This window comes from Drosophila gunungcola (genome assembly GCF_025200985.1).
Source record: "Drosophila gunungcola strain Sukarami chromosome 2R unlocalized genomic scaffold, Dgunungcola_SK_2 000004F, whole genome shotgun sequence".
Classification (NCBI taxonomy): domain Eukaryota; kingdom Metazoa; phylum Arthropoda; class Insecta; order Diptera; family Drosophilidae; genus Drosophila; species Drosophila gunungcola.
In genome coordinates, this window is record NW_026453167.1 from 1432226 (window position 1) to 1458498 (window position 26273).

The window sequence follows — 26273 nt, forward strand, 5'->3', positions numbered from 1 at the left end:
AGGTGATGCCGCACTAACGCGTCTGCTTTTCGCTTAATTTTTACTTCAGGGTACAATTATATCACTCGAATTTTCAATCTCAATAACTATATGGTTTATTGTTCTCTTTATAAATGTATCAAACATTGTGTATTTAGCTGATATTTCTTTAAGTCGATAATATGAATATATATATGTATTTAATTAGTTTTACGAGGGGACATTGTTAGGCTTAATTCAAAGTGTGTTACGGTGTTCTTGTGGAATACATCATATATATATTTTAGGAAAACAAATGAAGCTACATTAACAGTAGTAAAAGGCATGCTCTAAGAAAGGCTACTTGTAAAACACAGACGCCGCCAATTCAATTGGTCAAATGCGTGTAGGGGGGCAAAAACAGAACAAATATGTATTTTATACAAAAAAAAAGTTAAACAAGTTTCCTATTCATTCCTCATCCTCAGTGCTGTTAACTCTAATGGCTTCCGGTGTCTGAACTTGGCCAATAGGTGAAGCCGTGGGTATCGGCGTGGGCGTTGGCGTCAGCGAACTGTTGGAAATGGCGTCAATGTCATCGTCAAACTCTACATCCTCAGCATGCATCAGCCTCGTAAGATCAAACGGAGTTTCCTTTTTGAGTAGAACAATGTTAGTTGACTAGAAAAGGATTAAAATTAGTTTTTAATCCCATACCTTTACTTCATCAACTCGCTGTCTGTCATGCAGCGCACTTAGAAGTTCGCGCAGGTGTTGATTTTCCTTTCGCAATCGCTCCCTTTCCATATCGCGCTCGTTAATTTTTGGCTGTTATTATTTAAGTATTATTTAGAGAACTATTTTAGACTTTCAAATAAGTTATTAAACCTACCAAAAGCATGGAAATCTGCTCATTCAGTACTGTCACAATGCTGCTGAGTGCATGGCAAGGCACACTCGGCTCCAGCACACTGGCATGCTGGATGCGATTCGGCCCACAGGTGCTGCCCGATCCTCCAGCTCCAGTTGGTAGCTTTTCCGCTTCTATAGGTGATGTCTGCGTTGAGCTATCGACTCTGGATACTGTCACTTGTTCGATCTGTAAAAAAATACATTTATTAAAATAGGTGTTTATAATAGATCAATTTTATAATTACGGCTCTGTCGTTGGCCACTTGTTCGTCCGCCACAAGATTTTGTTTTTCTTCGTTTTCTGTTGTTTTAATCTCGCTACTCTGGCTTGGCAGCCCATCAGTTGATGCAGTTGCCGGCAGCTCATTATCAGCTATCGTCAAATCAGCCACTTCCTTGGTGCTCTCCGCCTCCGTATTGTGATTGTCTTGGCTACTTGGTTCACTTGTAGTAGGTCGTGTATCCAAAACCTGTGCTTCCTTCTCTGCCAAAGCCACAACCTCGGCCTCGATCTCTGCCTTCTCCACTGGCAGACTCTCAGGAACAACTTCCATGCTTTGGCGTTTCGTCGACTCTAGCACAACAGATGGTGAAGTTTTCGACTCAGTTTTAAATGGAGCCAGTGGCGTGGTGGGCCTCTCATGTGCCGGCTTGGAGGGTATCGCTGGCAAGCGCAGTTCGTCGATCTCACAGTACCCGTCATCGTCCTCGTGTATGGCAACTTCGTCAAGATCAAGGGTTTGTAGTTTGGGCATCAGGCGCGATGGCGGTATCTGGGCCTGGGCCTGGGCATGCTGCCTGTTCGGCGGCGGCAGCGGTGGCGGCGATGAGGATGATGCCGCCGACGCCAACACCTTCCTGCGCAGCTTCTCCTTCTCGTGACAGTGGCCACAGACCACAGTGGACACCGCTGAGACCTCCTGCTCGGGCGTCACGTGCATGTACTCGTTCAGCATCTTGGTCAGCGTTTGAATCTGATCGTAGGCAGCGAGGGCAATATCTGCACTGTCTTTCGGGGCCTCCGGCATCATGGCAATGTCCACAATCTGGTCGTAGTGCTCCACGGGCAAACGGAAGATATCACAAATGATTTTCTGCTTCTCCAGCAAGTCACTCCGGATGGAGGCATCCAGGCGCCGCAGCTTCTCGCCCGGCGTCAGCACGGGTTCCGCCGTGTGGGCTGGACTGATGCTGACCTGGATGGCCGTGGGTTCCACCAGGGGGCTCTGCATCAGCAGCGTGCGCGTGTTGTTCGAGTTGTTCGAGCAGACTATGCTGGCACTATCGCGCTTGGAGTGACCACCCACCATGCCGTAGGTGGAGTTCCTTTCCTCGCCACTCGATCCTGGCCTAACCGATTCGCGCGCCGACTGAGAGTGGCGCAATGTGACGTCGTTTGCCGCCTCTGATGATCCAGTTGCGGAATACTTTTGGCTGGGCTCCCCAGTGCTCCGTATGGACATGGATCGATTAACTTCATTCTGGCTCGAACGTTGTGGCTTCGGTGTGTTGACATAATCTGCATCGGATTCATTTGCCACCACATCCTTTTGCGTATTACGCAGCTGCACGCCGGTAAGGGAGCTAACATTGTTCGTAGCTGGAGCCGGCGTCACAGTGGCTATCGGTAGCATGGGTGCCAGGGGTGTGGTGGTCACCGTGGCTGTCGCCGCCATTGGCTGGGCACAATCGGTGGTCAGCTCCAGCGACTCCTTGGTGCTGGAATGCGGAATAGCAGTGAGCGCTGGGTCACTAGTACTCGTGTCATGGCTGTTCGAGGCGTTCTTCGAACGATTCTTCGACTGGCGGGCAGCAGCATCCGAGATGTGCTTAAACCATCTGCAATGGAGAGTATTTAAAATTAACTTCAACCAAATGTATTCTGGATAGCTCTCTTACGTCTTGCATTCCGAGCTGCTGGGCGCACGCAGTTCCAACATTTGTGATGTCTTTGTCTTGATGAGGAAAAAGGAATTCTTGTCGGCCGCCTCTTGGCGCACCAAAGTCTCGGCATCGATGCTCATAATGGGACTAACAGGCTTATTGGTCAACCCCGCCGGGTTGTGCAGGTTCTTTAGATAGTATTTATCTTCCTAACAAGACAGAAATTCGAAAAGGAAATTAAACATTTAGTTGTATTGTGCCATGGAATGTGAACTTGCCTGCTTGGTCAGCAATACGATCATGTTTTCAAACAACAAGCCGTGCAGCTGGACGCTAGGATTCTTCTTGATCGTCAGGTTTCCGTCATGGATCAGGTGATGCTGGGTCAGGTCCAACTTCTTAAACTCCTCCTTGTCATAGGAGGATCTGTCTAGTTTGCGCTGAATGTTTTGCAATCTATTCAATTTGGGTGAAATAAGTAAATTGACATAGAAATATATATATATTTTGTTGTACTACATACTTGTGAGCATCCTCGGCTGTTTTCACGGCATGGTTGACCTCGACGAGAATCCTTTTCGAGGATTCCACGGCTCGCTGGATGGCCTCCGCCTCGGTGGTGTTCTCCGGCAGCAATCGCACCGTCACCTTGTACAGGTTTTCAAACAGCAAAGGGTACTTGGTGAGACGCTGCAGCACAGTGGGCAACAAGTCCTTCAGTTCGAGCCGTCGACATGCCTTGTGCGACTCCGACTTCCTCAACAGCTTCTGCAGCGGCTCATCCTTGTTGCGCTTCTCCTTCAGGGCCTCCAGGGCGATTTGCTGGCGGGCACAGAACTGCGCAGCATACTCGCAGAGCACAACTCCGGACTGGCCGTCGAACATGTCGGCTAGCAGGTCTCCCAAGGTTTCCACAATGTGGTTTTGCTCGATGCGTCGCTGCTTCAGACGCTGCTCGAAGGCGCCGTGAATCTCACGAAGCGAGAGCAGTGCGGGCGGGAACAGCAACAGCAGATGATCCTGCGACAGCAGTCCACTCTCGTAGAGTGGCAGGAAGAACAGACGATCCAGCAGTTTGAGGGTGCGCACATGGTTGCGTTCAGTTTGGTAGATTTCTTCAAAAAAATATAACAAAATATAGTAGAATGTCTTAATCAAAGGAAATGTTAACTCACCATTGATAATCTCCTGACGCTTCTTTTCGGCATCCGTCAAAGCTGCCAGCATCTCGGCGGCCACCATGGAACTCCAGTCGGCCTCGTTGACATCGTCCTCGTCGTCGCTCTCCAGGTTCCATTGCCTGGCCAACGGATGGCCGGCATTCCAGAAGCTTGAGTTGCTGGCCGTACTACCTCCTGCACCTGCTCCAGCTCCTGCCAAACCCGCCTGAAAGGAATCCTGCTGGCAGTACAGCTGGGCATGCTGCTGGATAAGCTGGTGTGGATGCTGGCTGTGGTTCAGCCCAATCGGCGGTACCTGGACGCCACCGGCAGCACCAGTGGCAGCAAAGTGCTCCATCGAAGTGCTGGGACTCTCGCTGCCTCCAGCTGAAGAGAGACTAGAATTGGAACTGGCCACATAGTTGGCATTCGCCAAACCCAAGTCCAGTTGCTCATCGCTGAAAGACACAAATCGAAATCATAATTAGAACGAATTTGCAGTAATGCAATGGGAAAGATTGCGGAGATAAGATTACTGCAATGTTTATATTTATTAATTAATCACACATTATCAATCGCAAGCTATGCATTTCGTCAAGGAGCTTACAGAGATTTTAAATACAAGCCCTCACTATTAATATAACACTCATTTAGTTAAACAAAATTTAAAGAACTTTAATCTTGATTTTCTGTTTTTTTTTGTTAAAGCCCTTTAAATTAATTGGAAGGCCCTTAAATTAATTAATTAAAGGCCCTTATATAATACACAAATCATAAAAACAGTATTTTTCAGTTCTTCGAACTGCACTAGAGAATAATTTCGATTAAAAAAATGACTTAAACTTAAGCTTTGAGCATTCACAAATGAGCAAACGTATTAAACGTATTTTATTTACTTGAAACTGTTGAAATTAAGAGTTGTTTTAAAACTTTTACTGCGATTAAAACGAATATTTCTTTCCATTATCTCGCCTGGGATTGATTAATTTGTAAAATTTGAAGTTGTTTCCTCCTCTGCCCGAGTGATGAGTCAATTCGAACGCGTGAAGTGCCACTAAAAAGGCCACCGAGCTGGCAGGTGTTGGTAGGAAAATATGTCGGAACCAGTGGCTCGAACAGTTTGTCAACAGGAAGCAGAGAAACGGCGATATAGCTGGAAGCCAGGACGCGACCTGGCATTGACTACTAGCATGACCGGGAGAGGACTGGCCGGGACTGGACTGGTGTGTCCTACATCCACATCCACATCGCAGTGCCGACTGCGGGGCGGACAGACAGAATATAATCGATGTCAATGCCGGCGTCTAATCAACTATCCCATATCCCATCCACATCCCATGACACATATACGTATGCTGTAATGGTCACCGTAAACATTGGAAGTGGTGGTGGTGGGCAGTGAGAATGGCTAGTCGAAGGCTAGATACCCTGGGGCGATTCCATTTAGAAGGTATTAATGCAGTGTCTGCTAATCATAGCCTTGCCAACTCAAATATGGTTTAATTAAAAACTCAAACTTAAGCGAATCTCTTCAAATAAACATGCAATGGAAAGTTTGTGTGGAAAGTTTGCTCACTGACAGACAGCATATATATTGCGACGCAATTCACATTAATTAGTAGAATTAATATCCGGCTGCTACTTGGCCACCGCTCCAAAGAGTAGGAAAATGCTTTAGCCGAGAGGATTTAGGGAGTGGCCCGCCTGGGCAAAGGCCAAAGGAGTGGAAGAATTTATTCGGTAAGATGAGACGGCCAAGGAGGACAAGAAATAAAGACAGTAGGTCAGTCAGTCAGTCAGCACTTCTCCTTCTTTCTTTTCTTTTCTTTTCTTTCCTTTTCTTTTCTTTTCTTTTCGTTTATTTTCTTCGGTAGTAAAGACAGTGAAATCGATTCCAAAGGACACAAACTTACTTGGGACGCGACGACAAACTTGGATCAGAGGTCTTGCGGCGACTGTTGCGGTTCCTCTTGTTGGACAAGCGCTCCTTGTAGGATTCGGAGCGATTAACAGAGACTGGCGCGCTTTTATGCTTCGGATGATGCTGACTGTAACTGAGGGAGAACATTATTTTACTGTCCATAAAACGCTTCTACCATTACTTACCGCTCCCTACGTGCATCCTTCTCCACTGCATCCGGTGCATTCAGCTCGGTAAACGCACTCAGGCCGGCGGATACGGATCCACTGCTCGACGGAGCCGTAGAGGCCACACTCGTGGACAGATCCATGTTGCATCCGGCTGCACCACCGGGGTTAATACTGTCGTTGGCACAGCTGCCGTGAAACGAACTCTGCAGGTCGGTGGTGTTCAGCGCCGAAGTGTTGCAGGATGTATTTCCATTCGAGCGTATCGATATGTTCGCATCCGGCCGACGATCCGAAGGTTGGCGCACTATCGACGGCTGTCCGCGATCTAAAATCGAGCAGATATTTATAATAGGTAAGGGTATAGTCAGTGTGCCATTAAATCAACGTACCTGCAGTCAACTCAACGTCCACATCCTCATCTGGGCGACTGCGTTTCTCATCTTAAAGGGAAAATAATATATATTTGTCTATACAAATACCTAGTCAATGTGACTTACTTCCAGTAATGTCGCTGGTGCGTGGTCGAATTTTTCCCATGAATTTACTGATTTTATCGTTGTGGGCTAGACGTTTCGCCTGGGGCAATGGACCGGGACAACTCTCGTCAACTACTTTCGAGCATTGGCGGTGTATATTCAATTTACAGTCTGCCACAGAGAAACCAATGGAATTGTATTTGATTTTAAAAAGCAACTTTAAGAGAGGCGCGCTCACCTGTACAATGATAACCTTGCGGACTCACACCCCAGATAATCGTCTGACAATGATTGCAGTGCGTCACTTCATAGTATTGACGCAATACCAATGGATGACCACGAACATTCATCTGCAGGGTGATAGATTTGTAACTCAAGAGTTCGATGTAGAAGAAATGTTGCATTCTATAAAGCTCACCTTGCGATTTTTGCCCATAATACGTGACTTGAAGCTCTTGTCTCTGCTTACAAAGTGGTGGACCCGCTCGACAATGCTGCTCGGCGGCGGACGAGTGTTGAAAATTCGATAGATGACTGTGGAAAGGGCCGAGCACAAGGCCACCTTACGCACATCCTCCGGCGGCGAACCATTCTCATCCTCACTAGATGGGCAAAAACTGTTAGGTAAGTGAAAACCATGGCAACGAAAGCACTCACATCAGCGCATGCAGATTGGGCATCAAGTACTTGTCGATGATTTGCTCCTTCAACTTGTCTGTCTTCGCCTCGGCCAGCTTCTCGTCCGTGGGTCCGTAGATGGTGCCCAGGCCAGCGGTGCGCTTCTGCTGGAACTCGCGCAGCTGCTCGGTGATCAAATCCTTGGCCCGCTTGCGGCTGCGCAAGAAGACGGTGCGCAGGATCTCCACCTTGTCGAACTCCAGTTGCAGCACGTTGTCCACCTCGCGGGCCAGCGACTCATCCTGGCGATACCACGACAGGGGAGCACGTGGCACCAGGAATGTCGAGTGGATCTCGTAGGCCCACTTGCGCATGTCCTTGGAGGTGCCCTCCTTGTACAGCTCGGTGATCAGGTAGAAAAGAAGTGGCGCGGGATCCGAGTTCGAGATCACATAGTTCAGGAAGATGGCTAGGAAGGTGACGTTCTCGGCCTCCAACAAACGCGTCAGATTGTTGAACGGTCCGTTCTCGTCGATGAAGGGCTCCTCCATGTCCGAAGAGTTCTCGTCCTCCATCGAAATGATCTCCCTTTGCGTGTCGTTCGACTGGGCCGCCTGTATGTGGCCGGAATGTAGGGACGTCGGGATGGGCGAAGAGGCTCCTGCCATCGGTGTAAACTGATGCGACTCGATAAAGACTCCTGCTGTAGCTCCGCGACAGTTCTCGTTGGGATCCTCCAGCACAGTCATGTGCGAGCTGGATAAATACGGCGGAGGCGGTGTTCCGGGCGGAGAGACCTCGCCATCTTTCTCCACAATCTCCCACGAGCCCGAAGTAGTTTTTGTCAAGCGATCTGTAAATGATTTAGTATTATAATTTTTTTGGCTTTTGGAAATAGCAATTAATAACAGTGTGGAACAATAATAAGTTTTGTATATTTTGGTGGGGCGAACTAAAAAAGATAAATATGTTTTTAAAATCAGTATATTGAAGAGTGATTTTAAAAAAACTATTAACAGTTTTCTTTTTTATTGATAAACTAAAATATTACATTTTTTGTTTAATCCATGTTGTTAAAAAAAAGTTTATCTGAGACTTAAAGTTATCTTTTTGAGCACTTTACATTGTTTCACTATCATTATTTTGACCAAAGCTGTATTAATTTTCTTACCCGGATGTCGTGGATGCATATTGTCTGGTGAAGAGCCAACTCGGCGATGCTTGTTTTTTACCAAATTCGGTGTCTGTCCCAAGGCCTGAGAATTTGAAAGAGTTGATAAATTATTAAGTTTGCAGTGGTCAAGGTTCTTTGACATAATTCAAACCGAAGTCGTAAATAAATAACAAATAATTATAATTTGACCTGCAAATAGCTTTCAAAGTCTACATCTCCCACAAATAATAACAATAATAATTTCCTGCATGTTATTCAGGTTTAATGTGTAATCAAAGGTGGTGTTGTTTTCGGTTGCTGTTAGTTGAGCTAGCGAAAAGCTAATTAAAATTAATATTATTAACATTGGCAACTTATGATAGCGTCGATTAAATAATTAGAAGCATGAAACAGATAAATGTTAGAGATGGAAAGGGTATTAGTGTATTAGGTTGTTTGGCAGTAATTTTTTTTTTTTTTTTTTTTTGGCAGAGAGATAGAGTGATCATCGAGTGATTCGTTAGCTACTTACGCCTGTGGCCTGGCCACCGCTCATTTGATGTTGCTGCTGCTGCTGATATTGCTGCAGTTGCTGCACAATGTTTGGCCGCTGGGACAAAGGAAAGGCTATGTTCAGGTTGTCGTTCTGCACGGCCGTTGTGGTGGAAACCAGGGGATAGTTGAAGGCTGTGCCCACGGAATTGGGCTGCGCCAGGTTCTGACAACTGCCACGGCTCATGTCCTCCGTCATCATGCCCGGCAAACGGGGAGGCAGCGGTGGCGGACCACCGTCCACTTCGATGGATCCTCCTCCGGCTGCCCCACCACCCGCTGCACAGGCCGATTCCATTTGCAGAAACATCTGGGTGGACATCTTGGGATCGGACAAGGCCTTCGTTTTTATCTTGGATCGCTTTGACGACTTGGCATTGCTCGGACTGTTGTCTGTGCTGCTCGGTTGCTGCTGCGACCTATTCAACTGGGGACTGGTGGCCCGATCGAGATCCGAAACAGGAGCCACCAGGTGCGTGGCATTGCCATTTTTCAGGTCCAAGTTCAACTGCCGGGGGGGATTCCGCTGCGGCAGTGGCGGCGGCACATCCTCCTCGATCAAACTCCTCGAAATCAGGAACTTGTTCTTGCCCTTTGACGAGGGTCCAGACGAATCCTTGAATCCTCGATGCTGCTGCTGATGGAAGTACGCCTGCTGCGAGGTGGGCGTGCTGCTGTGCTGCTGGTGCATGGACTGCGACATGGCCTCCTGCCGCTGCTGCTGCAGAAAGTCCGTGGTGAGACCGAACGGAGACGAGGAGGGGGTTAGGTCCTTCTCGATCTTGTTCTTGCGCGTGCCCAGCGACAGGGACGAAAGGGAACGCGGCAGGAGGGACAGGAATGCGGGTGAAGTGCTAGCTGGCTGCTGCTGTTGCTGCTGTGGCGGATAATTGTTGTTGTGAAGATTGTGGAGATTGAGATTGTGGTGGTGGTGAAGTTGATGGAATTGCTGATTGCTGTGAGTGGCGGACGCGGACAAGTGTTGGATTTGGTTGGGCGTTAGTAATGCTGTGTTCTTATTGCCGGCGGCCGCCTGAAGTTTAACAGTCGGTGCATCCTGGGTTAGGGTTTCCATTAACATGGGTTGTGCGTTAGAATGCCACGAGATGGAAGAGAAAGATATAGAGATCATGTAGCATCATTCGGTTTTTATTTTAGCTGTAGCTGATTCCCTTTGGAACACTCTCGTTTTATTGAGCGCGCAAACAGCCAAAGAGCGTTGTTAGCTTGTATTACTTTTATTATTGGCTGGGTTAATAGAGCTGCTTGGCGAGGGACAGGGGATTCCTGGGGATTATGGAGACTTCGCTGACCTGGCTTACCTAGAGGATAAACCCTATGAAGAAAACCCCCTCACTCACCTCGGCTCCCACCTGATGCAGTTGCTCGCGCAGTTTGCGGATGTTCGCCTCCGACAGCTTGTAGCTGGGATTGTTCTGATCGCTCTTCAAACGCTCCAGATTGAGTTTCTCCTGCTCCAGCATTTTCTGCAACGTCTGGATCTTGTACGTCTCCATCTCCCGCCGTTTGATGCTCTGCAATTGGCCATAAGTTAATCAAATAGTTCTAAGGGTAAAATCTAAGCTTTCAATACTCACATCCACTGGTTGTGGTCCAGTGATGGAAGCCGTGCGATCTCGTCCAGAAAGAATGGGTGTCGAGGGCGTCACCACGGACACGGAAGTGGGTCGCGTTAGCTTCTGACTTCGCTTCACTGCCAGTTCCACAGTTGTAGAAGCTATAATAAATCAAAAACAACAATGCTTTGAATAGCCTGTCTTTCTTTAGGAAAATTGCCTACATAATGAACTTTAGAAGAAACCTCCATTAGCCAAATTTATAATGTTCCTCAACAGATTCATAAAGCTTGTGCTCTTAGCCGGGACATTTTACTTGGGCAAGGAACTCGGTGTCTGGGACGATCCAGAACCAGTCGAACTTAAGGGTAGTATTCCACCACCTAGACTTGAAACCGAAGAAACTGTTGATACGGAGAGTTCCAGCGAGAAAAAAGTAGACAAGAAGGAGAAAACTGAATATCAGAATACTTTCTTCGATGATGAGGACAAACGAAAGCTTCAACGCAAAAAAGAGGACTTGGAGAAAAAGTTTTGCCCCCGGGGAAGCATCTGTGAGCCTCCTCCAAAGCCCTTAAGCGAAAGTGTGGGCGATGCGCTCTATGACACTTGGCTGGCTCTCAAAAAGATCCCATCCTACTGGAGTCGAGCGGCTGAAAATCTGGGCAATACCATTTGCCGTTTCTTCAAGGGTGATTAGAACCCACACAAGTTAATAAATGGCCAAAATAATCGAAGTTCAAGTTCTGGACCGTGTTAATCATAAAACCGAATTTGAATACTTTTGCAAAAGAAGTAATCAACACATGTTCTTTTAAAAACTATTCAAAATTTAGTTGTTAAAATATAACACAGGCAATAAATACAAATTCAAAAATACACACCAAAATTATAATAAAACATGGCCTATAAATTAATTGTTCAATGGGGTGCCCTCGCGGGGATTACCATGTGCCAGAAAGAAGAGAAGGTGCTGGCCTCCGAGAATCTTGGCAGAAAGGGTTTTCCTATTTTAGAAGAAAGCCACGGCCAGTTCAGTTTCCTGGCTGCCCATAACTGCAGCTTGGCTCTTCAGCGAGGATTCTACTTCTCCCTTCGCATGCCAGACTGGGCAAAGGATTTCAAGCAACAGACCCAGAAGATTCTAGCCCATGGATTCGAGCCACTAACAATGAACTCCAAAAGTAAAGACTCAAAGCGGTCCAAGTACTATGGAGACCATCGTTCGGAGCATTATGACATACTTTTTGAAGATATTCCTCAAGAGATGCAAATTCCCGATCCAACAAAGTCCCGGCGCCCAGTGCGATCACCCAAGATCAAGGATGACTTTACATGCGGCAAAAGAGTGTCACCCTAGAGCTGTCAAACATTCGAAAGCATTTGAACATCTCATTTGGAGATTGGGGTTCCAGCAGCGCTAGTTAAAATGGTTGTGGGTCTGATTTTGCGGGCGGGCGTTGTCTACGCAGTGGTCATGGCCACCAAGAACTACGGCGTGTGGGAGTCTCCTGACAGGACGCAGGAAGTGTTCGACGACACTGTGGAACATATCGAACCATATGCCGATCGGGCGCTAAGCAAGCTGAATATCTGCCCTCCACGACCGCCGCCAGAGGGCGAATGGACGTTCTTTGGCATCCACTACTACAATCAGTTTGTTAAATCGGTCTTTGACGTCCTCAGTGTCTTTCCCGCTGGACTAGCAGCGTTCTTGGAGAAGGTCCCTGGCTATGTGACCGCGTTTATCGGGAGCATACAGAAGTACATCAAGGAGAGCCAGTCCAAGAAGAAGGAGATCACCATATCCAAGGGGCAGCTGGACGAGACGCCTCTGGTCAGACCAAAAGGACTGGTGCCGCCTCACTGCAAGGACAAGAACTGCCCGAGGGCTCCTCTCATTCCACCCGAATGCAATCGTAACAGGGATAGCTTCATCTACGAGCCCCGGTTGCCCAAGAAACCGCCGTGCGAGTGTTCCAAGTGCAAGCAACGGCAGGCGGAGAATTTGAAGGACAACGAACGCCAATGCCCTAGACTCCCTAGCAACGAAAAGAGGTGTCCATGCAGCGAAAAGCCCCGTCCAAAAGCCCGCTCGGAACCCATAAAATCTTGCAAACAGTGCCGAAAACCACCTAGTGAAACCGCTGGCTAGTAACCCTCTCAAGAAATCTCGCCAAATTTGTTGTACTCATCTATAGACATTATAAATTTGGTTAACATATTTATCGGGCTGTGATTACTTACCTTTTATAAGACCCACTACAGTTGGATGCTTTTCCAGGCGTACTTCATGGCCATTTACCTTTAATAAGTAATTTTTAAAATTATGGAAACCCTTTTTAAGTTAAAAATAACTTACCTTTAGTATCATATCGCCAGCAACCAGGCCTGCAATTTCGGCTGCTCCGCCGGGCTTAACGCTTTCCACAAATACAGGATTATCCCCGGAAACCTGCGACAACAAATTAGATAATGTTTACGAAAAGTATTATATATAGTCCCATCAGCTGCATTGTTTACTTTCTTTTTAATGACAAAACTGACTTTACTTAAGTAGCCTGAAGGCAAGAAAGTCTGGTGCAATTATGCCTTTAGGCATTATCACACTTTTTTAGGCGTTGTTGCATGCATCCACTTTTCTTTCAAAGTTTCAACATTTCTTAAGGCAATAAAGGTCAATATTTATATTAAGCAAATAGTCTTTAAAACCCTTTGTATTGCCAATAAGTTGTGACAATTAATAGAGTCGTCATACACCAAAACAGGAAATTATTTTAGTTAGCAAATGGTTAAGCATATTTTTGAAAAAACGTTTTTCACCCTTTTATTAGACAGCAATGTATTCTCAATTACCACTCACCTTCATGCCGTATCCATTGCCATCCTTGCGCACTGTCAGGGTTAAATACTGAAAATTTTTTGGTAATGCTAGGCTTGGCGTCGTCGGCGTGGTCGCTGGCGTCGTGGGCTCCAGGGAATGTCCACCGACACCCAGGTCCCGGGAGAGGGGTGTCAGATTGAGGCTGCTCCGTTCACCTGGTGCCTGGAGAACAGAATTGGCGTTGTCCGATGCCCCGCCCATTATGCTGCCGTTCTTGTTGCTCGCATTGTTATTGTTGGCGGATGTGGGCGTGGCTGGGGCAGAAACACCACCACCGGCTGCAGTTGTGGAGTCACCATTCATCTGGCTCTGCTTGTAGCTCGCTGGCAAGGGCGGCGTCTGCGGAGGCACGGAATTGTGGTTCTCCCGATCTCGATCCTTGTCCCGATCTTTATCCCGATCCCTGTGACCACTCAGACTGCTGGCCAGACTGCTCAGACTGCTTGCCAGCGATGGGGAACGCGGTATCTTCGACTTGTTGGCCAACTGCTTCTGCTTCTGTTTGCTCTTGGAGTTCTTTACAGATTTCTGCTTGGGCGCTGGCAGCTCGGGAACTGAGTCCGCAACAATGGCTATGGCTGGTGACTGAGGTTCAAACGCAGATGATGGTCCTCCTGCTGCTGTTCCTGATTTACTTGCAGTTGCAGGGCCTGAGTTACTGGCACCGTTCGTGCTTGGATTGCTGGCTGATGACTCCGGTGGCTGAATGCTTGACTCTTCTGGCAGCTCCTGAACTTCATCGTATTCATGTTCGTCAGTATACAAATCTATTAACCTGCGAGATGGAAAGAAACATGATATTTAATAAACAATTCAGTTTACAGAACTTAAAGGGAGCTACAAAATTGATTATCAGTCTTTTATCATAATAAAGACTCCTTAAAAAAAACTTATATGAACCTACCAAAAGTATGTATAAAATTAAAAAAATAAATTAAATACTAATACAATAACTATTATATAGCCCAAGAGTATTAATGAAATTTGTATATTACACTAACAATTTATTCTTTTTTTTTTAATGAGTTCTAATATTTAATATATTTAATATTATAATCATTTTATTTATTGAGCTTATTTATAAATACTAAGTAAACTTTTGAGATAAGCCCTTCTATGGTTATACCCACACATTTTTTTTTAAGTTTCCTTACCCTACAACTTTTATTGTTTTGGAATTGAAAAAATAAATTTTCAGTTCAATCATTTAAGAAAAGGTTATCAATGCTAAATCATTTCATGACGAAACTTCTTCTGCAGCAATTCCCATACTGCGATATGCTGTTTTTTTTTTAAATCAGATAGCTAGATTAGTGGCTAATCAAGAACTCGCCGTGAATGCGACAAACATGTAACGAAAGTCACGGCCAAAGCCAAGCGATCTGTCCTCGCTGGTGGGTCTCTTTTAATTGAGCTAAAATTAAATCAGCCAGAAGAATAGATACAGTTTAATTGCTGTTTATTTGATCATTTTGCATGTGAATGGAATTGATATACGATGTACGTGCAAGACCTCTCTATGTATATAGCGGACTATAATAGAAGCTCATTTCCCGCCTGGTGAATTCATCATTATAAGATGAGATATTTCCATAGCAGCCGGACAAGACCTCCAAAAAGACAATGTTTACATTAACTTTTTTGACTGATTGGCCCATGTCAATAACATGTCTCTCTGTTTGATCTAGAGAATTCTCTCTCTGTCTAAATTTAGCTGATTAATTATGAGGAAATCTCGCTGCAGCCCGATGACTGGCTAAATAAAACCAGTTAAAGTCCACAAATCTAACGACAAAACCAAATGAGTAACACCTAGTCGAGCTGTTAAAAGATTTAAATCATTTTGCATGCTTATTAAACAATCCGTGGTTAAAACACCACCACAATATGCACACACAAGCATGCTTAGAAAGTCATTGGTTTCGCCAATCCATTTGGGCTAAAACTTCCCCTGGTGGCAATAAAATAAATAAATGGTAAAATGTGAAAACTGGCCGCTCCCTAAGTTGGTGCGAGTATATATGTATTAAGTCATCCATTTGGTAGTCGAAATCGCACAGAAACAGAAACAACCCCAAGCTTGGGGGCACTATTGGTAAAAACAATCAGCAAACAAACAGTGCGTTTCAGAACTGTGAGACAGCAAAAAGTTTTACCTCGCCAAATGGCATTTTTTAAACAACGTTAAGTGACTAATCATGGGTCAAATGAATTAGTAATTTGTTACAAAAATTAATGGGTGATCTAATGCGAAGTTATCTCATGATTTCGACTGGGCTATATACGACGACAGAAATTATGTTTCGCTGGAAATGCATTAAAAAAACACTAAACTTACTTAAAAACAAAGACCTCAGAATACATTTTAGAAATTAAAACAAAACAAATGTATATAAACTGTAATGCTATAATTTATTTTATTAAAATTTGCTGACTATATATCTTAGCTACCATAGAAACAGTCAGACTACATTGTTTTTAACATATAATTGATTGAGTCTAAGGTTTTGAGTTTTAGTTGTTTTTTGTTAGACTACTCGCATAACTCTATGATTTCATTTAAATTATGTATCCGTCACAACCAGTTGACACTGCCTTCGAAATTTGCATTAAAAATGCATCTATACTGCTTGTTCATATGTATAATCGATTGTGGCGTACGAATAAGAGGGAAAATAACAATTATTAAGACTCCCGAGGACAATGCAATGTGAAAGATAAAGACTTATCGTTATTCGAGCAATTAAGGCTGAGTAATATGGTTAATCGGGCGAAATCAAAGGCTGTGCAACCGTTGAACTTACCGTTTTTTTATTGATGGGTCATCCATAGGGTTTTCTGCGATGGCTTTTGCTGGCTGCTGTGCGGGTGCGAAGATGCAAATTCAAAGGCATGCGTAAGCCACTCGAAGTTGGATAGTTCCCAGTCACCAGTTGAAGCTGAATGTTTTCGCAGCTATTTTTAAATTTGCTAATAAAAAAGGCCCGAAATTATTCCAGAAGTTATTTTTCCGTTGCTTTTAGTTCTTTTTTATGGTTTTTCTTGCACTTTTCAATCGGATTTATATATATATTGTGCACTGCTAATATTCACTTAAACCTGTGCACACACAAATTCGTTGAAGACATGATGGCCATTAATGCATGTACATTAAAATATTTCTGTGCTTTTGGGTGGGTGGGTCGATGAAGGGTTAAGGGGGAGGTAGGATGCGGTGGGAGGGTTAAAATGCAGGCAGCGATCTCCTTGCAATTTCATTGTTTTTATTCCAACACACAGATAAGTAAACAGCACACACACACTTGCGCAAAAGCCACACATATTAAAATCCCTCTCTCGCCGCGCTCTTTTTCTCTCTCACTTCCGTTAACGTCTGCGCTCTGGAACGCTCTTTCCCTCGCTCTCTGGCAGCAGTTGTTGCTGCTTTTGTTGTTGTGCTTTTTGCTGACTAGTTTTCACGAAACATTTAATGGATGACGACTTGGGGTTGGGGGAAAACAAGTTTTGGCCGAAAAAATAAATACTATTGAAATACTAAGCGGACATACACACAGGCAGGAAAATTCCAACGATCCTTTCCAGTTTCGCCTATTTTTCATTTGAACAGCTGATTGTTCAATAAGCGTGACCAAAAAAAACGATTCGCACTAAGCTCACTGTTTTGTTTGTTTACCCAAATAAATCAAATCTTGCAGTTTCACTGCTTTTTAATTAAACGCAAATATTTAATTGAATAAATATGTATACACACAAACTGATCCGTGTGTGTGTGGGGGTGCGAGTGCGATCATCGCCGCAAACGCAAGGCAAAACAATATGGCTGCCGCCGCCACTTGTTAGAGAAAAACAACTGAATCGGAGTCTCGAAAAAAGTCCAGTGTTTATCGTGTACTCATTAATTATATCGCCGCCCGATCCGCCAAGCCGCACATCCCTAAAATCGAATTAAAGCCATGTACTGCAGTTCAAGAGTTCAGCACTCGACGCACACACACACACTGACACGCCACTCACTGGAAAATAAATACATATGCCGTCATACACTAGCCCCTATAAGCGCGCTGCGTCTGTCTGCGTGCAATAGGTTAGAGATCATTTTTAGACAAATTTGCGTATAATATTCCCTGGCAATTGGCCATTGCAAGCTCGCGAATAAACTTTTCCGTCGTTGACGAATATCCACAAATGCACTTGTACTCCATACGACTATACGCCAGTGTGTGGGTGTGTAAGTCTCTTTTTTTATTGCTTTTGTTGTTGCAGTGAGCTCACGCGTAGCGAGCTGCGCATCATTCTTTCATCGCATTTCCAATTTCGCCACGCACTTACTTTAAACTTTAAACGCACTCGTTTTGCCATCAATTGTATTTTCACAAAGCTGCAAAAATTGTTTTTATTTTTTCCACTTATCGCGCCATCAAAACACGCACACGACGTTCTTTTCTTTTCAGCTTGAAAAATTGGAATGACGAAAAAGAGCGCAGAGAATCGGGCATATTTAGCAGTGTTGGAAAGGGTGGTGGGTTTTTGTACAAAAGCAAGTACCTAAAAATAGGTACAACGGGGGTTATCCAAACTTATTTCATTTTATATAGGAGTTGTACTTAATTGTACTTATTATTTTGCGCGTCATGTTTAGCTAAAATTCGACCACCATGAATGTTAATATGTTACTTTTTTTGAAATAACAAGCAAATTAAGAGTTTCTTAAACCATTCAGAAAACAGTTTCGTGTTTGATATCCAGAATAGGCGGTATATAACAAATATTTATTTTAAGGTAAATGCACTTGTTGATTGCTAAACAGCCCAGTGTTAATGCTAAACTTAGAGTAAATTAAACTAAAATTAACATATTAATTTAATGTTAAAAAATGGTATAATGTTAAATTTGTGGAGGGGAGAAAATATATTGATTTATTTATGTAGAGGGACAAAGTACACAAAATAGGTTTCTAGGTACGTAACCCCAACACTGATATTTAGTGGGCAACCGGTGCTTGACAGCACTGGCCCGGTCCAAAACTTTTGCAACACTTGATCTGGCGTGCCTGCAGAAATCAAAACAAACGCACAACGACAAACAATCACCCACACAAACATGCACAAACACAGGACAAAGAACAGTCAAACCCGCAATTTGTATTTTTCGTAAAATGTCGTTTATTTGGCGGCGGTTACTAGGGTGGCCAAACAAAAGGCAGGGCAACGTACCCACCGCCTTCTGAGATATCGTACTTGGTGGATTTTCCACCTAGGACAAATCAGGTCCTAGGAGGTAGAACAGCAATACCACTATGTAATACAGCAGTAATCCTATAAATGCCATGTTGTAGTTGGGGCTTTCCTGGTTCGTGCGCCGCATGGAGGCGCACCACTGGCGTCATGAGCTGGTCCCCTCCTCCTGAACTGGAGGCGGCTCGTCCACTTGGCTGGCCTTTTGCAGCACCAGATTGCCCACCACATCAGCACCTTCGTTATCCACATCTTGATCAAGCGGGCTTTCGATTATCCTGAGATCCTTCAAGTCCTCATACTGCAAGTCCAGCGATCGGTCAGAGATCTCCACCGGATGCGGATCTAGCTGCGGCGGAGGATGCAGTCTACTCAGCTCCATTAGCTGCAGGTGGTAGTAGACACCCTCGTCATCTATGGCATAGAAGTGCGAGAACTTGGCGTCGGTGAAGAACTGGCGAGCTTCATTGCCCACAAACTTGATGCATGCCAGGAGTTCCGGACGGATGGCATTGCCACGCTTATTCCGCCACAGGGCCACCGCCTCCTCTCGGCTTTCTGAAAGGAATTCGCGGGCAATAAACACGGGATCCACATCCACGTCGGGCCCAATGGGCGCTGCATCTACAGCATCTTCCTGCGTCACACTGTGAAGCTTGTGGCGACGACTGCGCCGCTGATTCTGCGCCCGCTCCATCTGGTTGTTGCGCATATGCGTCACGTTCCAGAAGCACAGCTGCTCTGCGCAGCTAATTAGAAGGAGCTTGCATGGCGAGAAGCGCAGTTGGCGGATGCAGTGCTGATGGACCTCGTGAATGCTGTAGATCAGATGCACTTGCCTGTTTTCCAAGGCAAAGAGCTGTATGGCAAAATTATAATTAAGAGGAAGAACATTAACAAAAGGAGTGATAACCCAATCCTACCTCTAAAACACCATCCTCGAAGCCCAGTGCAAACATTCTACCATCTTCCGTGGCGGCCAAGTAGCTGATCTTGGACTTCTGGACAATCTTTTCTTCGCAGATTTGTTCGTGCCTCAGTTGATTACCGCTCAATATAATTTGGAATACCTGGAGAGAAATATATATTGAATTCGTATGTTATGTTAAGTTATATTAAGGGACCTTAATTACCTCAATTGTGTGGTTTTCGTAGGCCAGGAAAAGAAAATTGTTTTTCAGGTCAAACCCCACAATGGATTCTTCAGACTCTTCCGTCTTTACAATTGCGGACGGGTTGGCTACATCTAAATGCTGTCGAAATTTACACAATTAGTTACATTAAACCTCTAATCTTAAAATCAAAAACTTACACAGACTTCGTGGTCGGAGAATACGATGACAAACTGTCCACGCAGAAGACAGGCGTACTTGGTGCCCACATCCAGGTATAATGGCCATTGGTCATCTGTCTTCTCAAGGTGGAATATCACAGTCTTCTGGACGCCATGAGCAGAGGCCACCAGAATTTGCGCGCTAATCTGTTTGAGGTAATCAATGGGCTCCGTAATAAACTGCTGAGGTAAAACCGCATCCTGGTTAACATCGATGATCACCCCGTCCGCGTAGCCCACAAAGATCTGCTCGTCGTTTAAAGCGGATATGGCCGTTATCTTGGCTTTACTGGCAGCATGCGTGGGTGTGATCGTTGACCAAGCGGAAATGCTGGATCTCCTTCGGGCACTTGGATCGGTGGCAGTTTCAATTTGGTGGATGCGGTTTTTGGAGTCCACGGCCAGGAGTTGCGTCCGCCCGCTGGTCATGTCCATCAGCGAACGCAGGTAGACATTGGGCTCCAGGCAGGCCCTTGTCACCACACTCGTTTCATCTGCACTGTGAACCCAGGCGATTTCCCGATCTTGATGTGCATCCATCCCGCTGACGGAGCGCAACGTGTGCACATGGACCACCTTCTTGCCTTTGCCGCCACACAAAACTATATACTTATAGACAGGATCGGACAGCTCGTAGATATCCACACACTGGATGTGTTCGCTGACATTGCTGCGAAGCACGGGATTAGAGATCCGGAGATCATAAACTATCAGTCCCTCGGAGGTGCCCAGCAAAAGGTAGTGTCCGTCATCCGACCGCTTGCCGCAGGTTATAAAACTGCCCTCCGGCAGCTGCACTGCCTCGGATTGCAAAATAACGGAGGGGCCTGGCATGAAATTTAGCCGCCAAACACTATGCTTGAAAATAAGAAGTACAGTGGCCTTCTGATTCCTTTCGTCATAGCCCTCCAAGGCCAAAGGCGTGTCGTTCACCACATTAAAGTCTTCACGTTCTAGTCTTTCGCCGGAACCATTGCTCAAATCCCAAACAGTCAGATCGCAACTAGCGTTGCACACCACGTAATATTGCTTCAAAACCAGAACAAAGCTGCGAATTTCCGATTGAAGAGTCTTTAAGGTAGGAATGTGCGACGGTCTGAACATCTGATCTTGCTCATCCCAGGCCAAGATGCTCACATCGCCATTGCTGAAGGCCACGTGCAGTTGGATTTTGGTGTCCGGCAATCCGGCTTGTTCGTCCAAATAGAAAGCCATAATTTTCTGATCTGCATAGGTACCAATGTAGCGCTTGACCACGCTGTTAACCAACTGCTGGTAGCTTCTCGTTCCCGTTGGCTTTCGAAGATGCGTGGAGCCAGGAGGACGCACTCGCTGCTTGCTGCCACCACTGTGGCGTCTTCCTGGACAATCCGGCCACAGGGACCAGAGCTTCACGCTGCCGTTGCTGTGCAAGGTGATTAGGTGCTTCTGTTTGTTAAACACGGCCATCCGAAGGATTTCACTGCTGTCATTGTCGTCCCTCAGAATATAGGTGTCCTCTGCCTCCAGCGATACGTCGGTTAGGAGCAGTTCTTTGTTGTCCAACGCCATCAGTGAAAAGTCGTCTTTCAGGTAAAGGGCGTGGCGCACCTCGTTATCTCCCAGGTTGATAATTTGGCGGTGCTGGTGGAAGCGGCCACTGGAAAAAAGGGAAAAAATTAATCTTTTATGTTTGCCTAAGTAGTTTGAAGACTTACTGCTCTGTAAACCAAACCCTATCGCAAAACCTCTGCGCTTGTCGGCAAGCCTCTTCGAAAATAGCCTCATTCTCGTCCATCAGGGCTATCCTGAGCAGGTCCGTAAACTTGGAGCGAATAAGATTTTCCTCGATCTTTGGCAAGAAATCCAGGATGGCATTAAGCAAGCGCTCATACTTGGCGTCATTGTCTAAGTTAAAAACAAATACAGTAAGTCAGATTCCTTTGATTCTGATCTTTCTACGTACCACAAATATCAGACTTGTAGAACTTAAGCTGCTGTAGCGTATTCAATATCGATCCGCTGGCATTCCAAGCCGTTGTGTCGTGGCGAATCTTTTGTTCCAGAAAGCGGAAGTCCAGGAAGACCTTGCGAAACAGAATTGCCCGCTCGGTGGGCTCAATGGTCTTGATGTGATGCCCGATGTGACTATAGAAATATCTGTCCAGGGAGGGCAGTATCAAGTCATCGTGGTCGAAGGCCTTTGTGATGCTTTGAAGGAAGGATAAAATAAAATTAAGATATCAAACACAATTCACGATGACAAATCATCAATCACAAATCATTTTCGTCTATAGACTTACTTGTAGCGATCAACGATCCTCCGATGCAGTGCGGTAACGTCATTAACCTTCACTTTCAACTCCAAGTATATGGCGGGTATACTAATGGTTGACTCTTTGTGTTGCTTCTCCACCAACGAGTATTTGTGAAGCTTGTTAACCACAACCATCGCATCGTCGCCATCGGATTTGTCATCGAACCAAATCAGCGATAGGAGCTGCACAACAGCCAGTTGGCAAAGATTAGGAATAAATATTATGTTAAATGAGCACACACTTACATGGATAGGTATGTGGGCAGAGGGAGGAAATATGGACAGTCTATCAAACATTTTTCTAGCTCCAGGCTCCAGGACATTTAAAGAGTTCTCAATGATAGTCGTTAGTTTATCGCAATTTACACTGAAAGAAAAACATAACTAAGTATGTATTACATAAGGGAATTTCAGTCGTATACTAACTGCTTCCAGTTATCCCAAGTGGCCAAATTATCTCGAATGCTTTCCGCAATAATGCTTAGTCTGCGCGGATTCGTTGTTAGCACTTCCCTTGGCAAATCCTGCGGTCTGCAGTGGAGGTATTTGAGAAACAAAGACTTAACTTCATCAGGCGTGAGCGTCATTGAATGATGATCCAGTGAAATGTGAGTTGTGGTTGCTGCTGAAAAAAAGTCGGAGACCTGCTTGAACCTTGTGGTCAGCAGAATCTTGCAGCTCAGGTTGAAGGCTTTCCAAGCCTTGACATTCTGCACATTTAGCAGGACAAGAAGGCAATTCTCATAGGGTTTGCTCTTTAATAGGCGTCGCAATTCCGCCTGAATGCTCTGAGTTCGGTGCTTGATGTTGCTGCCTTGCTCACTACGACTTGTCCAGTTGGGGTCTATTTGATGAAGCAGCGTCTGAAGCATCTCGAGATCTGTCTCTTGACTGTTGCAGTCTTTCAAGTTTAGCCAGAAGATCTTGAAGTCCATCTGGAGTTGTACTTTGTAGGATGAACACACGTCCAGGGCAAGCCAGTGTTTTCCCGATCCTAAGACGCCATAAATCAAAACATTTTTGGCTGGACGAAGTTCAAGAAGATCCTGTGTCAGCTTTAAGTACTGCAAATGAAAGGAAATCTCTGGTTAATTAACAATTCTGTGAGGTAAATCTACTGATTCTAAACATATAGGAATGTCTAGCACATGAGAATGGAAGATAATCCTACCGGTTGCAGGCGATTAACATTGTATTTGGCAAACACTTGGTTGTCGTTATAGAGGCGATCCCTTTGCTCGATGTACGTCCTGGTCTCCCTTTTGGGATGCTGAATCTCTTCCTTAATGACAGCCACAAGGAACTCGTAGTTGGCCTGGTCACTCCGGTTGAGACAATCTTCGACAAAGTCCTTGACCGTTTTCTCCTGTTTAGACAGCAGTGCCCAAAACAGACGGAGTGTGGCCGTCTCCGCATCCCTGGACTTGATGATGTGGTCGATTTCCTCTTTGGACAACACTCCTGGCAGGATGTCCTGGACATCCTTGCAGTCGAAATCATTGATGAATGCATCTAAGAACACAAACAATATGTCCTTGTAGTGGTATTGCTGGTTTCCCGTCTCGAAGTCCATGCTGGTTTGAAAATGGCTCTGGATAATATAAAAATTAATAAACATTATGTGAGAAATTCAAATTTTTCGTTTTAAAATAACTTTTTTTAATTCACTATTATTTAATAACAAACTTATTGGTTTTTAAGAGTCAACAGAATAAGAATCTGTTTTATATTCATTTATATAAGTTTTACTCCGAAAAATTAAAGAATGGATTACCCTAAATTTATTTACCAGCTTATCTTTTATTTTTTTATCGCTGATGAGGGGACTCTACATTTTGACGTTGATCTTAAATAATTTGTTAATTACCTCATATACCTCATCACAACACATCACATTTCAATGTAAATTTAAATGTAGTTAAAATAGAGTAACTGGGTTTTGTAGATATGAAACGCACTGTTGTCGCCAAATATATGGCGATTTTCTTGGCGCCAAGCAGTCTTGACCCACTTTATCTGAACACCTCACCATCGGGTGACATAAAAAAAAACGGATCTCGAGTGAGTGGTGAAATAAGAGGATCCGACTTGGAGGAATGGGGTAATTTCACAACTGGCCGCCAAGGAGATCAGCTCCAAATAACTCGGAATACGTGAGCGGAGCATGCGTTGAAAAAGGCAATTCTGGTTGCAGTTCTACAAGGCCAATTCTACATGTCGCCAATGTCCAATCCAAAGTCGGCTCGGATCGGATCTGATCAGACCACCACAATCTGCTCGCTGAATTAACTTATCTGTTAGATAAGCGGGCGCAGACAGAGACAGAATGAGTCACTAAGTTGAGGAAGATGTTCAGATAATATATACATACATACATACGGATATATGCACATAGTAAGTTAGCAAAAGTAAAGCATAAACAACAGATAAATGTGAATGAACTTGGCGGCTGTCTGTGTGCGTGCGATTGTTTGACTGTTTGAGTCATACACACAGCCACAGTGCCTTGGATTTTGCATTTAAAATTGTTTAAAAAGGGGAAAAACACAAAGAAATGCGAGGGGTTTCGTACGCGACTATCAAAAATAATTAAACAATTGCACTTATAGCCCAACAACTAACGCACACAGGTGCGTGCCCACCTGTATTTGTATACAGATGCATTATACGCATACTTACGCTTTGTTTATTTTTAACAAATCGTTGTCCTTATTATTTAGTTTATAAATATACATATATGTTTATGTGTAAATATTGCACGTTATCCTAATGGCTTGGATGCACTTAACGCACTCTTCTTTGTGCTCACATCTCGTTCCAGTACATTCTAAGCGAAACACCAGCGATTTAAAGAAATAAAAATTAATTGCATACAATGCGCACATGCACTTAACTAAAAACAACAATTTGTTTGTTAGATCTGGAACAAAAATCGATGTTTATTCGATACTATCGATTGAGCTGTGCAAAAACAGCTGTAGCGGTGGCCATATTTGAATTTACCGCAAGTTTGAGTATTGAGCAATCTTAAAAATAAAAACAAAATCAATCTCATCATGCGCACAGATTTGTTACAGTGATAGTTAGATGTTCTTATCTACAAAACCTATATTTTTTAATCTATGCTTTTCCTGTAGTAGTTAGATATTATTAACTATATTAACTTCAAAGCTTTAAAAGTTAGATATACTTTAATTAAAACATTAAGCTTCATAGCAGGCACTTTTTTTCGATGGTGATTTAGGCCTTGTCTATTCGGCTACTTTTTTTTCTATTTGGCTGCTGACATCAAAAAGATCTGAATTGAACTGATCCGGTACTGGCGACTTGTTGTTATCGTAGTACAGCAAGTCCTCATAGGTGATGGATGGTGATGTAGATGTCGGTGTCTTGGCCACATCCACTTCTGACGAACTCATAGTTGTCTGCGACAACTGTTCGCCGGTAGTCTCCTTGTTGATCTCGTAGTACGGTGATGTAGACATCCTCCGTTCGGCCATTTCGGAAGTCACATTGTTGGACATCGCATTGCTTTCAAAGTGCACCAAATGAAAAATATGAAAATGGTTAAGAAACAAAGTAAATCTTAAGTAAAAAGCTTTCCCCGCTACTCTTGGTAATTCTTGTTACTTTGCGCAGCATGTTGCTCCACAGTCTTGGTCGCCATTTCATCTTGAGGCCTGCCAAACGCAAGTAACTGCGCCAAAGAAGTCCCTGGCTCATCCGCAAAGAAGTTTGAACCAGATCGCTTCTCTGGGAACATATAGAAGCGGTTGTATAACTTTTCAAGGGCACATAGCCTGAACTCCTTGTCTTCCAGAAGGTGTAACAATACTTTTTTTTCGTCCAGGCTATTTAAGAATGTGTTGAAGGATACCGGGAAGACAAAGGTGCCACACCTGCAAGGGGAAACGTTGGTAATGCGTTCAGCTGGAAAAGGATGCTCTCACCCGTCCACTTCAACTATCCAACCTTGGGAGTCTTGTGCAACATCCCTTAGCTTGACTTTTGGGTTTTTCAGGGGTTTCAATCGTTTTAGCCTGACTTTAAGCTTTTTCAGTGGTGTTGAGGCGACAGGACAAGACATATTTCTTCAGATTCCTAAAAGCTAATAAAAACCTTCAAAATCGACAAAATTACAACGT

The 26273-nt window shown here is 44.6% G+C and overlaps 6 protein-coding genes across 12 annotated transcripts; 3 read left to right on the forward strand and 3 right to left on the reverse strand.

Moving 5' to 3' along the window:
- Window positions 1-70: 70 nt before the first annotated feature.
- On the reverse strand, window positions 71-17744 carry LOC128254332 (uncharacterized). Of its 6 annotated transcripts, none has more exons than XM_052983368.1 (24): window positions 17595-17744; window positions 16070-16364; window positions 13245-14040; window positions 12744-12836; window positions 12629-12686; window positions 10403-10542; window positions 10166-10339; window positions 8785-9861; window positions 8271-8355; window positions 7139-7952; window positions 6900-7083; window positions 6720-6831; window positions 6503-6652; window positions 6395-6445; window positions 6021-6330; window positions 5828-5962; window positions 3930-4372; window positions 3278-3869; window positions 3033-3210; window positions 2770-2963; window positions 1116-2709; window positions 851-1057; window positions 676-786; window positions 71-612 (listed from the first exon to the last, which is right to left on the reverse strand). In XM_052983368.1, exons 2-24 carry the CDS (start codon window positions 16093-16095, stop codon window positions 430-432), a joined length of 7707 nt encoding a protein of 2568 aa, XP_052839328.1. In that variant the 5' UTR covers window positions 16096-16364; window positions 17595-17744; the 3' UTR covers window positions 71-429. The 6 variants fall into 6 exon arrangements, with proteins under 6 accessions (XP_052839328.1, XP_052839324.1, XP_052839326.1 ...); XM_052983364.1 differs by having other exon boundaries at window positions 5828-5968; XM_052983366.1 differs by having other exon boundaries at window positions 2770-2959; window positions 3029-3210; window positions 5828-5968.
- Window positions 10568-11094, forward strand: LOC128254337 (uncharacterized). The gene has a single exon (XM_052983375.1). The coding sequence runs from the start codon at window positions 10647-10649 to the stop codon at window positions 11079-11081; it is 435 nt and encodes a 144-aa protein (XP_052839335.1). The 5' UTR covers window positions 10568-10646; the 3' UTR covers window positions 11082-11094.
- Window positions 11283-11741, forward strand: LOC128254336 (uncharacterized). The gene has a single exon (XM_052983374.1). It carries the CDS (start codon window positions 11283-11285, stop codon window positions 11739-11741), a length of 459 nt encoding a protein of 152 aa, XP_052839334.1.
- On the forward strand, window positions 11811-12711 carry LOC128254335 (uncharacterized). The gene has a single exon (XM_052983373.1). It carries the CDS (start codon window positions 11811-11813, stop codon window positions 12534-12536), a length of 726 nt encoding a protein of 241 aa, XP_052839333.1. The 3' UTR covers window positions 12537-12711.
- A 659-nt stretch (window positions 17745-18403) lies between the features above and the next one.
- On the reverse strand, window positions 18404-25246 carry LOC128254462 (uncharacterized). Of its 2 annotated transcripts, none has more exons than XM_052983593.1 (11): window positions 24808-25246; window positions 23300-23719; window positions 22555-23192; window positions 22375-22495; window positions 22115-22311; window positions 21778-22022; window positions 21530-21719; window positions 19812-21471; window positions 19633-19752; window positions 19423-19569; window positions 18404-19358 (listed from the first exon to the last, which is right to left on the reverse strand). In XM_052983593.1, exons 2-11 carry the CDS (start codon window positions 23699-23701, stop codon window positions 18648-18650), a joined length of 4431 nt encoding a protein of 1476 aa, XP_052839553.1. In that variant the 5' UTR covers window positions 23702-23719; window positions 24808-25246; the 3' UTR covers window positions 18404-18647. The 2 variants fall into 2 exon arrangements, with proteins under 2 accessions (XP_052839553.1, XP_052839552.1); XM_052983592.1 differs by lacking the exon at window positions 24808-25246 and adding an exon at window positions 23996-24014.
- On the reverse strand, window positions 25048-26241 carry LOC128254463 (protein telomere ends associated-like). Its single transcript, XM_052983594.1, has 3 exons — window positions 26079-26241; window positions 25740-26027; window positions 25048-25659 (listed from the first exon to the last, which is right to left on the reverse strand). Exons 1-3 carry the CDS (start codon window positions 26213-26215, stop codon window positions 25380-25382), a joined length of 705 nt encoding a protein of 234 aa, XP_052839554.1. The 5' UTR covers window positions 26216-26241; the 3' UTR covers window positions 25048-25379.
- Between the last annotated feature and the right edge of the window lie 32 nt (window positions 26242-26273).